Genomic DNA, 12,902 nt, shown 5'->3' on the forward strand with positions numbered 1-12,902 from the left:
ACCTCTGGCCCTCAGTGGGCTCACCATCTCTCAGGAGACACAGAAGGAGCGCCTCGAAGCCAGGGAGCAGGCCTGTGATGCATGTCAAGAGAATGACAACAGCCGAAACCGGTTTGGCTCAGTGATAGAGCGTCGGTCTGCAGACTGAAAGGTCCCAGGTTCGATTCCGGTCAAGGCCATGTACATTGGTTGGGGCACATCCCCAGTAGGGGGTGTGCAAGAGGCAGCTGGTCGATGTTTCTCTCTCGTCGATGTTTCTAACTCTCTGTCCCTCTCTCTTCCTCTCTGTAAAAAATCAATAAAATATTTTTTTTTTAAAAAAAGGGGGGGGAGAGAATGACAACAGGTGCAAACTGGAGTAAAAGAACAGTGAGAGAAAATGGAAATACGAGCCTGAAAAGATATTTGTATCCCCATGTTCACTGCAGACAATAGCCAAGATATGGAAATAACCCAGGTGTCCATCGGTGGATAAAGACATTATGAGATATAGAGAGCTAGAGCTAGAGCTAGAGATGATAGATATATTATATAGAAATGGACATAGATATATGCAATAGAATATTACTCAGCATAAGAAAGGGAAAAACTTTGCCATTTGGAACAATGTATTTGGACTTTGAGGGCATTCTGCTAAGTGAAATAAGTTAAACAAAGACAAATACTGTATGATCTTACTTATATGTGGAATCCTTTTTAAAAAAAAAAAAATCAAGCTTATAGATAGAGTACAGATTGGTGGTAGTCAGAAGCAGGGGGTGAAAATGGATGAAGGGGATCAAAAGGTAATAATAATTTTTTAAAAAGAACAGAGCTTGCCAGGACCGGTTTGGCTCAGTGGATAGAGCGTCGGCCTGCGGACTGAAAGGTCCCGGGTTCGATTCTGGTCAAGGGCATGTACCTTGGTTGCGGGCACATCCCCAGTGCAAGAGGGGTGTGCAAGAGGCAGCTGATCGATGATTCTCTCTCATCAATGTTTCTAACTCTCTATCCCTCTCTCTTCCTCTCTGTGAAAAATCAATAAAATATATATATAAAAAAATTATATATATTTAAAAAAAAAAAAAAAAAACAGAGCTAGTGGACTTGCATTTGAGCCTAAAAGAGCCATCGGATACAGGTAGCAGAAAGAAGCGGGGAGGCCAGATGGAGCATTGCCGTGGGGGCCGGAACACACGTGACTTGTACTGGAGACACTGACATCAGCTGGGGCCTCCCTGCCCCAGAAATAAAGGCAGCTCAGCTTCAACTCCCGAAGCCCTCGCTAAGACACCTGCTCGTTTCCGGGTTTAGATCCTCTCTGCTCCTCTGTCCCCAGACACCTATTTCTGCGCATGCTTTCAGTATTCCTTACCCAGACAGAAATCTTAGGTGTTTTGATTTCCCAAACAAAGCATTTTTTGAATGGAGTGCATTTTACGGAAGACTTGGGGCTGGGTAGGGTTGAAGTGGATGCAAAAGAGTGAAACGAGTAACTTTAACCTGATACGTTGTAACTATTTGATGATTTAAGTTTTCTATGAAGATGATATCATCTGCTGACGATCATAGCTTTAGCTTTACCATTCACGCCTTACAAATTGTTTTTCTTGTGTTATTGCTCTGGCTAGCACCTCCAGGGTAATGATAAACAGAAATGGTGACAGTCTTGTCTTGATCCTGATTTTAAAGGGATTGTTTTTAATTTTTCATTATTAAATATGATACTTGCTGTGTTTCATAAATACCCTTTATTCAGATGCAAGAAGTTTCCAGGAGCTTTTATCATAAACTGAGGTTGAAGTCCCTCAAATGCTTCCTCTGCATCTGATATAGTAATCATCTCATTTTTTTCCCTTTAAGCTGTTTATATGGTGATGACATGTATAGGTTTCCCTAACATTGAACCAAAATTTTGTTCCTGGGATACATCCAATATGCACAACCTCAAATGCAGCATCAGATATACCATCCTTACCTTGTCCTCCAGCCGCCCTCTGGCAGCCCCAGACCATGTGTCCCTTACCGCCTCCCGTCCTGTCCTCGGCCCCTCTCCCCAGAGAACAAAACCCTACTTGGCCTAACAGTGCAGCTGAGCCATCTCTCTGGTGGCCCAGCCTCTGCTCACTCTCTCAGGTCACAGCTAGGTTTCTGCCTCCCCTCCCTTTCCCCTCCCCCGCCCCCCCCCCAGCCTGGTTGCTCACCCCCGAGACCCGCCTCTCTTTCAGAATCACAGCAACTCGGACGTCGTCTCCATCAACTGCCACGTGAGGCTGGCCCCCAACCAGGAAACCCACTTCCACCTGCTGGGGAACCTGTGGCTGCGCTCCCTAAAGGCAGTACGTAGAGGCCTGGCGAGGCTGGCCGGGGAGAGGGGAGGAGGAGGGTGCTGGGGAGCCTCCCGCCGCGCATGGAGGGGCCGCTTCTGACCAGGCCTCCGATTGTCCAGCTCAAGTACAAGCTGATGAAAATCACGGTCAACGCAGCCTTGCAGAGGCAGTTCCACAGCCCCTTCATCTTCCGAGAGGAGGACCCCAGCCGCCAGGTGAGCCCCTGGGGACTCTGCGGACCTGGGCCTGAGCCAGGCCAGCTTGGTAAGGGTTACCCCGCCCCCTACAGTTTTCCTACCCCTCTAGCGTGTGTTCCTGCGAGAGAGAGAGAGAGAGAGAGAGAGAGAGAGAGAGAGAGAGAGAGAGAGATATGAGCAGACATGCCAGCAGTTAGTGCAGCATCAGAGGAGAGAGAAAAGCAAGACAAATAGGCCTTGGGGGTGGGGGGGTGGACAGGGGGCCAGAAGCAGGCATTCGCCCAGGCCCGGGGGGGGGGGGGGGGGGGCCCAGGCTCTGCACCACAACTGCCCCCTGGGCAGAGGGGGGAGGAACCTGTGCATTTCACACTACAGGAACCTGATGCTGGAGTCCAGGCCAGCCTGCCCGGTGGCTCCTGGCCCAGCAGAGGGAGGCTGCCCTGGGCAGGCTGGCAGCCTAGAATGACAGCCCCACACCTGTGCCCGCCCCCATCCATTCGCACCTCTTATCTAATGAAACCGTGTGACTGCTTTACAAGTCTGGCATGAACTGAATCGGTGAAGGCCACTGGGTGTGAGATGTCTTGGTATTGACACTTGTTGTATTGGGTAAAAGCAAATCAAAATGGCTTGAATCAAAGTTTGGGAAAGGGGAGGGGCTCTGTGCAGTGCTCAGCTGGGAAAAGGAGAAGTTGTGTCTGGAAGAGTTCAGTCCTCTGGATAGAGGCACTTCAGACGTGGGGCACTGCTGCCCTCCACTGGCCATGACCCCAAACTGCCAGCCTGGGCTCCAGGTGAGTGTTCAATACCAGATGCTGTAAACGCCCCCAGTCCCTCCCCAGCAGACGCTGGAGAGCAAAGCAGGCATGGGCTAGAAGCCAGCCCTTAAGGAAACACACGTATACCCGCCACAAGCAGGGTGGGTGTGCCAGGCGAAGGGCTGGCAGGTGCAGAAGCCAGAGGCAGCACGCAGGGCCCCACCCCCGGAGTGGTTTGATGTGTCCATTCATTCATTCAGCGTTTGTTGGCTGCCCCCTGTATGACTCAGACCCACTAGGGGGTGCAAAGGAACAAGGACAGCAAAGTGTGGACTTGATCTGGGTGTGAGCACAGGTGCTGGGGGTGGGAGGTGGTCAGGCCAGGGAGAGCTTTCTGGAGACAGCCACTTGAACTGAATCCTGTGAAAGTTAGAACTTTCTAGGCGACTGAGAGAGAAGAGGCATGGAATAGGCCACACACACACACACACACACACACACACGCCCCTCCCCCCACACTAGTTCAAATCTCTCAAATGAATTCTCCTTCTCCTTCTCCTTCCCAGTCCCCACCCTCAAACCCTTCTTATGCTTCCTGGATGCCTCACTTCTCTTTCTGAAATCCGGCAATAACATAAGCCCGTGTTGGCTCAGCTCTGTGCCAGGGGTGGGGTGGGAAGGCAGAGCAAAGCCCAGCCTGCAGGGATGGAAAGGACATATAAGGGACCTATGGTTTGTTGAGCCCTAACTATGAGCCAGCTATTGTGACCATTTCTTCACATGTTATTTTTTTTTTTTTTAAATATATTTTATTGATTTTGTACAGAGAGGAAGGGAGAGAGATAGAAAGCTAGAAACATCGATGAGAGAGAATCATCGACCAGCTGCCTCTTGCACACCCCCTTCTGGGGATATGCCCGCAACCAAGGTACATGCCCTTGACCGGAATCGAACCTGGGTCCCTTCAGTCCCCAAGCCGACGCTCTATCCATTGAGCCAAACCGGTCTCGGCTCTTCACATGTTATCTTTGATGGATGTCCCCGCATCCTCACCTTCCGGGAGTGGAAACTGAGGCCGTGTGAGATAAGGGGCAGGGAAGCAGGGACTTGCCTCAGGTTAAAAAGTGACTCAGTGGCCATGCTGTGCAGGGTGCCGTCGGTCAGTCACTCAACAGGTTCACTGAGCCCCTGGCTCGGTCCCAGGCCCAGGCCCTGCTCGGAGGACAGAGCAGTGAACAAATCAGGGAAAGCCCGCTCTCTGGAGCTGACCTTCAGTGGGAAGAAAGGTGATTAACATAAATACAGGGGGGGGGGGGGAAAGTAGGTTTACAGTTGTCAGTATGCAAAATAGTTTATTCTTATATTATTCACTAATTATTATATTTTTTTTTCCATATGAACAACTGTAAACTTGCTCAAAAGCATCAAGTGATGATGAAGTCGGGGGGGGGGGCGGGGGAGAGGAACCCACCTGCACGTAAGGGTGGAGATTCAGGGGCGCTGTTTTATACAGGAGATTAGGGAAAGCCTCCCCAATAAAGTGACATCGGACAGAGACTATGAGCGGCCAGCAGGAGGAACAGAATGCAAAGGCCCCTCAGCAGGTGCTGGGCATGTCGGAGGCCAGGTGGCTGGAGGGCTGGAGTGGAGAACGAGAGGGACAGTGGGAGGTGAGGTCAGGGAGGGAGGCACGGCCAGAGAGTGTAGGTGGCCCTTGCAGGCAGGACAAGGATTCTTTTTCTACTCTGGTGAGCTGGGTGGGACACTTGGAGGCTCTGAGCAGAGCAGAGAACTGCCTTTCTCTGGAGGCTATGCCAAGAACAGACTGTAGGCCTTAGCAGGTTTGGCTCAGTGGCTAGAGCATCAGCCTGTGGACTAAAGGGTCCTGGGTTCAATTCCAGTCAAGGGCACGTATCTAGGGTGCAGGCTCGATTCCTGGCCCTGGTCAGGGGTGTGTGGAAGGCACCCAATACCTGTGTCTCTCTCACATGGATGTCTCTGTGTGTGTGTGTGTGTGTGTGTGTGTGTGTGTGTGTGTGTGTTTCCCCTTCCCTTCCTCTCTCTCTAAAAATCAATGGGAAAATATCCTCGGTGAGGATTAACAAAAACAAACAAAAAGAACAGACTGTAGGAGGCGAGGCGGAAGCAGATGGGAGATGAGGATGCTCAGACCAAGGAGGTAGCCCTGGAAGTGAGAGGAATGGCCATATTCTGGGTGTTTCAAAGGTAAAACAGTCAGACTGCTGATGGAGTCCATGTGGATGTGAGACAAATACAAGGTTTCGGGCCTGAGCAACAGCAAGGAAGGAGATGCTGCTGTCATTTGCTTTGACGGGAAACACATTGAAAGCACAGGACTGAGGGTTAGGAGTGGGATCAGAGTTTGTTTTGGGACCTGTTAGAGGTGCAGGCAGGCCATGGAGACAGTCGGATATGAATCTGGAGTCTGGGGTAGACGTAGAAACGTGAGTGGTCAGAGCACAGATGGCCAAAGCCCTGACTTCGCCGAGGGCTCCATTAGGACTTCCACGGCCCTGGCCACTTTGCCTTCAGGGCTCCTTCCTCTATTGAAAAAAAATTAATTACCTTTTTATGACTGTGTACATGTAAAGACAAATATAATCCAGGCAAAATGATATTCATTGATATCCTCTAACTTTAAAAGAAATTAGGCCTGGCCAGTGTGGCTCAGTGGTTGAGCATCAATCCATGAACCAAGAGGTCACTGGTTGAATTCCTGGTCAGAGCACATGCCCAGTAGGGAGGCTCGATCCCCAGTAGATGTGCAGGAGGCAGCCAATCGATGTTTTTCTCATCCATGTTTCTTTCTATCCCTCTCTCTTAAATCAATAAAAACATTTTAAATAAGTAAGATTGTGTTTGTGGGCCTCTGGGCACCATGTCCACTGTGCCCACTCTGTAAGTCAGCCCTGAGCTCACCAGCGAGTGAGTGAATGTAGATAAAGATATCCAAGGGCAGCCGGGACCGGTTTGGCTCAGTGGATAGAGCGTCGGCCTGCAGACTAAAAGGTCCCGGGTTCAATTCCGGTCAAGGGCATGTACCTGGTTACGGGCACATCCCCAGTAGGCGGTGTGCAAGAGGCAGCTGATCGATGATTCTCTCTCATCGATGTTTCTAACTCTCTATCCCTCTCTCTTCCTCTCTGTGAAAAATCAATAAAATATATTTTAAAAAATAAAATAAAATAAAAAAGATGTCCAAGGGCAGAACCATGGGACATGCCAACATTTAGAGGTTTGGGAGATGACTGAGGAAGCAGCAAAGGGCAAAAAATGTCTCAAACAGGAGGTAGGACCACCTGGGCCACTTAACTCGGGTGTCCACTGTGCAGAGGCTGGGGGCTCCGAGGCCTCTACAGGCTGAATGCCATCCCCTCACACACACACACACACACACACACACACACACACACACACACACCAGCAGCTTTCCCTAAGGAAGCAGATGCAGCTCTCCCGCCAGGGGCCAGCGGTCTCCTGCGCTCCAGCCCAGGCGCCACCCAGGCCCCAGGACACTAATCTATTCCCCTGTCCCTCCTCCCCTTGCAGATCACATTTGAGATCTCCAAGCAAGAAGACTGGCAGATCCCCATCTGGATCATCGTGGGCAGCACCCTGGGGGGCCTCCTGCTGCTGGCCCTGCTGGTCCTGGCCCTGTGGAAGGTGAGGGCCCCCACAGGGTGGCGGTGGGGAGCAGCATCCTGGCTGGCTGGCCCTCGCCTGGGATTCCAACCTCTGCCCCTGTGGCCAGTCCCCATGGTCTACTCCCCATGCCAGCTGGCACCTGCCTAGCCTCCTTCCCAGAACTTGCCTGCTGCCACTGCACCACCCCTCATCACCGCAGGCTGATTGGCCACCAGAGGGCGCTCAAACTGGGGCTCCCACCCTTTTGTAGGCCCCTTGGGGAACCTGATGAGAGCTAAGGTTCCTCTCATCAGAAAAACAGCATGTACACCCAACCACACAATGTCTCCAACAAAGGCAGGCTGTCAAACGCTCAAAGCCCTTCGCTGTCGCTGAGCCTCGGGTTCAGAAACCCTGCTCTCAACCTCCTCTGTCACAGAAAAGGTGAAGGAGGTCCAGAGAAGAGTGTTACCTGGGGCGGGGTCACACAGCAGGGCTTCTTGCCTCCAGACTCAGGCTCTGCTCATCTGCTCCAGGGCCCCCTCACCAATTAAGTGGCCCAAAGAGAGCTGGGGAGGGACAGAGGTGCTCATGGTCCTGAGCTGGGGCATCTGGAAGCCTTCTGAGGGAAGATGCCTGGGGATGAGGGCAGGGACAGCAAGGGAGGGAAGTGAGGCCTTGTCCACCCTGCCCACTGAGACTTCTGCCTTTGCCTCCCCACAGCTCGGCTTCTTTAAAAGTGCCAGGCGCAGGAGGGAGCCCGGCTTGGACCCCACGCCCAAAGCGCTGGAGTGAGGCTCCCGAGGAGGCTGCGAGTGGACGGGCCAGGGCCGCCGGTGTGCAGGCCCCGGCCGGTGGCCCCGTGGAGCTGGGGCAGAGGATGCCAGCTCGCTCTGCACTTGACCTCATCTGAGAAACCAAGCCTGCGCCCTCTGAAGGGAACTCAAGCCGGTTTTAAGAGGGACTGCCCTGCTGGGAGACCGAGACACCTCCAACAGAGATCCCTAGGAACAGAAAGGGGCCTCCCCCAGGCTCTGGGGGGTTGGCTACCCCCACCAGTAAGGTGCTAGGGATTCCTAAACCTCCTCCTCAGAAACCCAGAGAGGAAGACTGCCAATGCAGACCCACTCTGTGCACTCCAGACCACTACTTCCTATAGGGCCCAGTGGGACAGCAGATCTGAACTTTGTACTGTCCTCCACCCCCATGCTGCCAACAGCTCCTGAGTCACGCCTACCCCTTCCCCAGGCAGGAGATGGGTCCCCGAGCTTCCCCTGAACAGCAGGGGCTCAATGATGACAGAGGAGGGCCAGGGGTGAAGACTCTGGGACACGGAGACTGTGACGGACAGGCAGCTGGAACCCAGAAACCAGGCACCCACACAGAGATGGGGAGCACCCCCATACGTCCACAGACCGCCACACACCCCCCACGGTGCTTGTGACCCCATCCCATGCCCCCCCTTCCCCGCCGCTTTTGTTCCCAGAAGGTACGTCCAGAGCATGTGGGTGACACAGTCCCCTGTAATCCCCTACAGCCCCGCGTTCCCACAGCGTCTTCCTGGGGCAAGCCGGGCACAGGGTAAGGGCGGGGTATCCCCCGTCCCTTCGCACACAGCCTTCCAGCCGCCCTCCCACCCACTGTGCATGGAAAGGGGTTCTCTCTGGAATGCACTGAATGAGGCCGGCCCAGGGACCCCCGCGGTGGAAATATCCGACCCGCCGCCCACAGGACACGTGGTACCACCCATGACGGCGCCGCGAGGACCAGAGGCACACCTGGTGCCCAAGCCGAGTAATTTATGCCTAAGCCTTGTTTTGAGGTAGAAACGAAAGGGGGATACATCCAAGGCATCTGTCCCCGCCACATAGTACGACCTTTACTGTCGTAACTATTTTTAAAAAATAAAAAGTAGTGTTTAAAAACAACCAAGGTGCCAACTTCCCTTTCTGTGGGCAAAAAGTGCTAGCTGATGCGCTCTGTTCTTTAAAGGAGAGGATGGGGTGAAAAGAGGCTTCCTACTTCCTCCCCATCGTGTGGTGGGAGGGCCTTGTCTGCCATGTGCTCCCTCAAGTGGCTGCCTGGTGTGCGATGGACATCTCCAGTGAGGAGCCCTCTCTCCCTCCCAAGACCAGCCATTCCATCTTTGGCCAATGTGGATGATTGAAACCCACATGTCACTGTAGCTTCTACCCCTTTGGATGATTGAAACCCTTAGTCCCGGCTCTCCCCTCCCAGACCTCCCAGACGTCTCCAAGCTGGGTGTCAGGGCTGACCTTCTCACACCCTGACTTCGGGTGTCTCCACCTTCGCACATAGGCTGCTCTTAGACCACCTTGTCTCCCTTCTATTTCTGTGCTACTGTAGTCCCAAGGAGCCAGGATAAGAACCTTACAAACTATTTGATCTTGTTCCCCCATAGATGTGGCCCCTCAGAGCCAGTGAAATGAAGAGGTAGTCCTAGGTTCCACAGCAAAATCAAGGCTAATGCCAGGTTCTAACCCTGCCTGAAAAGGGCTTCATGAAGGAGCAAAAGAAATGTATGGGGATATCTTTTTCTCAAATGGTAAAACCAAAGTCAGAAGGAAACATTCTAAAATCATATTTCATTTGAGCCATTATCCCCATGAATGGAGTAACCTTGCTGAAGGAGAATCAATGAACCCCCACTTTTAAGCGCCAAGTCCTGTCAAAAATCAACTGAGAGAATACCTTTTTGGACCCTTACTTTTAGAGACTGGAATTCTAATTTTTTTAAATTTCCATGTACAACCACACTGCAGGCCAAACAAAATATATTGCAGGTCAGATGCAGGCAGAAGTCACTGAATTGCAACCTCTGGACTCTCAGAGAGCCTATTCCCAGAACTCCAGGCCTTCCATGCCTCCCCCAGCCCGACACCAAGAACTACCGATAAGATTAAAAGAATGGGAGGCATGCATCTTTAAGCCCTTTGTGTTGTCTTTCTCTTTTTCTTATCAATTTCCCTTTCCCAATGTATTTGCTCTGGGTATAAACATCTAAGACTGGCTTAAGAGTGCCTGGTAGGGCCGAAACAGGTTTGGCTCAGTGGATAGAGCGGTCTGCGGACTGAAAGGTCCCAGGTTCGATTCCGGTCAAGGGTATGTACATTGGTTGCGGGCACATCCCCAGTGGGGGGTGTGCAGGAGACAGCCGGTCAATGTTTCTCTCTCATCGACATTTCTAGCTCTCTATCCCGTGGAAAATCAATAAAATATAGAGTGCCTGGTAGGGCAGGCAGAGAAGGTGCACCGTATCTTGTGTGGAGCCTCATGCTAGAGCAACTTCTCAGGCCTGGCTGCATATGAGAATCACCTGGGAGCTTTAAAAGATACCTACGTACCCTGTTTCCCAGAAAATAAGACAGTGTCTTAAATTGATTTTTTTCTCCCAAGGTTGCGCTAGGTCTTATTTTCAGGGGATGTCTTATCTTTCCATGCGCTAGGTCTTATTTTCGGAGGATGTCTTATTTTCGTGGACACATGGTATGCAAAGGCCCAGCCCAGGGATTCAGATTTAATTGGCTGGGAGAGGGCCCAAGCCATCATTTTTTGCTTCAAAGTTCCCCTGGTGCTGACAGATGAGGTCAGAGGGCAAGTGAACATATAGGCTAGGGGTTAACATGCACAGGTGACCTTTCATGATGAGTAATGGGAATTGTGTTATCATCATAATGGTGTTCAAATTAACTCAGCTCCAGCCTGCAGTTAAAAGACTCTCATCCAGCAAGTCTCCAGAGTGGGATTTGCTGCAGATTTTTGCTGTTGTCCGGGAGAGAAGATGAACAGCAGTTTTGATAAATAGTGGCAAGCAACCCAAAGTGCAACCTCAAATCAACATTAAAATTCATACTGTGGTTCACAGATGGATGTTATTAGCAATGTTCTATCTGGTAGATGGAGCTAAGGGCTGAACTTAAGTGTTAACATGAAATGTAACTCACTTAAAAATGGCTCAGTATTGTTCACTATTTTAAAAGCATTAGACCCATCCTAGACAATACTCTAAACCAGCTGCTTGGACTTCCAGGTAGCAACGTGATACTTAAGGAGGTCTGCAACAAGCAAGTGCACAGGAGAAACACGTGCCTGGGCAAGGTCTGACTCTTGTAAACCAAATACCAACGGAAGATGGTTTTGTAATTTGGCCCATGGATTGTGGGGGCTTTTTAAGTTCTAGGCTCACTGTCTGATGGAGAAGAAAGGCCTCCAACAAGAAGTTATGATATGAGATGGGCAAGGTGTCCTGGGTGGTTTCACTGTTGACTGACATGGTGAGAGCCCAGGTGGAGGGGCAGCCCCTCAGAGAAGACACAGAAATTGAGGGGCACGTGGGTAGCCTCACGGGTCCTCAGGCCTTTGTGCCATCAGTGTTCTTCAGGGAAATGGACATCGACTGTGCCAGTTCCGGCAGCTGAGAGCTGGAAAGGAGAAATCCGGGGATAAGTGCTGCTTCTGTGGCATTAGATGGTCTAGGCATGCAAGGTCGGAGGGCAATTTGTGCCCCTTAAAGTAGATTATGTATCCAGAGCTGAGCTTCTCAAAGTGGGGTTCCAGAGCCACCTCAATCGGAACCACAGACTAAGTTTCACTCAGATCTCCCAAATCCGATTTCTATGATGCAATTTCAAGCCCATTAAAACTTATAGAGAACCAGCAACCTAGAGCCACAAAATTCTGTTATTCTCTAATCGTCAATGTCAGTTTCTTAAACAGGGCAGCCTTTCTCAGCTGCCCTGGGGCCAATCTTGGTGGCAGCTACAGGCAAAACATCCCCGCTTCCCTCCCTAACACCACCACCCCACCCCCCAGCTATGGACCTCCTTCCCATGCACACAGTGGAGCTCCTGCCATTTCCTTTGTTAAGGAAGGGGGTGTTTCTTTGCAGGGCAGGCATCAGGTGGAAAGGCAAAGTGCTAACTTGAATACAACAGAGGTGGAGCGCCTGGGAGGTGGGGAACTCCTTTCCTAGGTCTTTAAAACACAAGCTGCTCTCTCCATCAGTACCAGAGCTTTAGTGTCAATACGCTCCCAGAAGGAGACACTAGACTGGAGTCGGTCCCATGGCTTCAAGCCCCAAGATGCCAAGCAGCCTAGAATAGAAGCAGCTGGCTTCCTCATGCTGCCTTTCTGGCACAATGACTCACTGCACCACACCTCACCCCAAACAAGTGGCCAGGTCTCGCCACCACCAGATGTGCCTTCGGTGACTTAACACTGCCTTAGTGGTGAATGATCCCATTTTCAATCAACAATACATTGCTCTTTGTTTTTATCTTTAGCTAATGTCATGTCAACCCTTTATTCAGCACTACTTCTTACTACTTAACAAAACCCCCAAAATTATCCTTACATTAGCACTAACATCAACCAGACTCTCCTCTGTTTTTGTGTCACTGTCTATTCCATTAGCTCTGACATCACACTAAAATAAAGCAGGACTGCACGTTCCAAAACAGAAAGTGAAACTGTAGAACAGAACTTTGAAGGTTTAGGGTTAAGAGTGTGAGAAGCCTGGTACCTGAGCTCTGAAACTTTTCAATGTGATACAGGCTAAAACGTACTTAGCAAACTCATGAGGCTTACAGTAGGGTAGGAGCAGAAAAACGTTTGCTTTAACAAGGATGGAATACCTTCCTTAATGGACTCACCTTCTCTTATCAGTTTTTTTATTTTTTTATTTTTTTAATGTATTTTATTGATTTTTTTTACGGAGAAGAAGAGAGAAACATGATGAGAGAGGAACATCGATCAACTGCCTCCCACACCCCCCCCACTGGGGACATGCCCACAACCAAGGCACATGCCCTTGACCGGAATCGTACCTGGGACCTTTCAGTCCACAGACCAACGCTCTATCCACTGAGCCAAACCGGTTTCGGCCTCTTATCAGTTTTTCATGTTCTTCATTCCTATCTCCCTGGTACTACATAAAAAAAAAAAAAAAACAAGCAGCAACTCAGATGATGTTT

At 50.8% G+C, this 12,902-nt stretch overlaps 1 protein-coding gene across 1 annotated transcript in view; it reads left to right on the forward strand.

The window, feature by feature from the left end:
• ITGA11 (integrin subunit alpha 11) overlaps positions 1-8,837 on the forward strand; it is a 117,741-nt gene extending 108,904 nt beyond the window's left edge. The window contains exons 27-30 of the mRNA XM_084886727.1: positions 2,208-2,318; positions 2,429-2,524; positions 6,835-6,948; positions 7,633-8,837. Coding sequence (XP_084742853.1) covers positions 2,208-2,318; positions 2,429-2,524; positions 6,835-6,948; positions 7,633-7,704 — 393 coding nt within the window. The 3' untranslated portion in view covers positions 7,705-8,837. The remainder of the gene's footprint in view (positions 1-2,207; positions 2,319-2,428; positions 2,525-6,834; positions 6,949-7,632) is intronic.
• Positions 8,838-12,902: the final 4,065 nt, after the last annotated feature.

Source organism: Pipistrellus hanaki (genome assembly GCF_964339955.1).
Source record: "Pipistrellus hanaki genome assembly, chromosome: 1".
Taxonomy (NCBI): domain Eukaryota; kingdom Metazoa; phylum Chordata; class Mammalia; order Chiroptera; family Vespertilionidae; genus Pipistrellus; species Pipistrellus hanaki.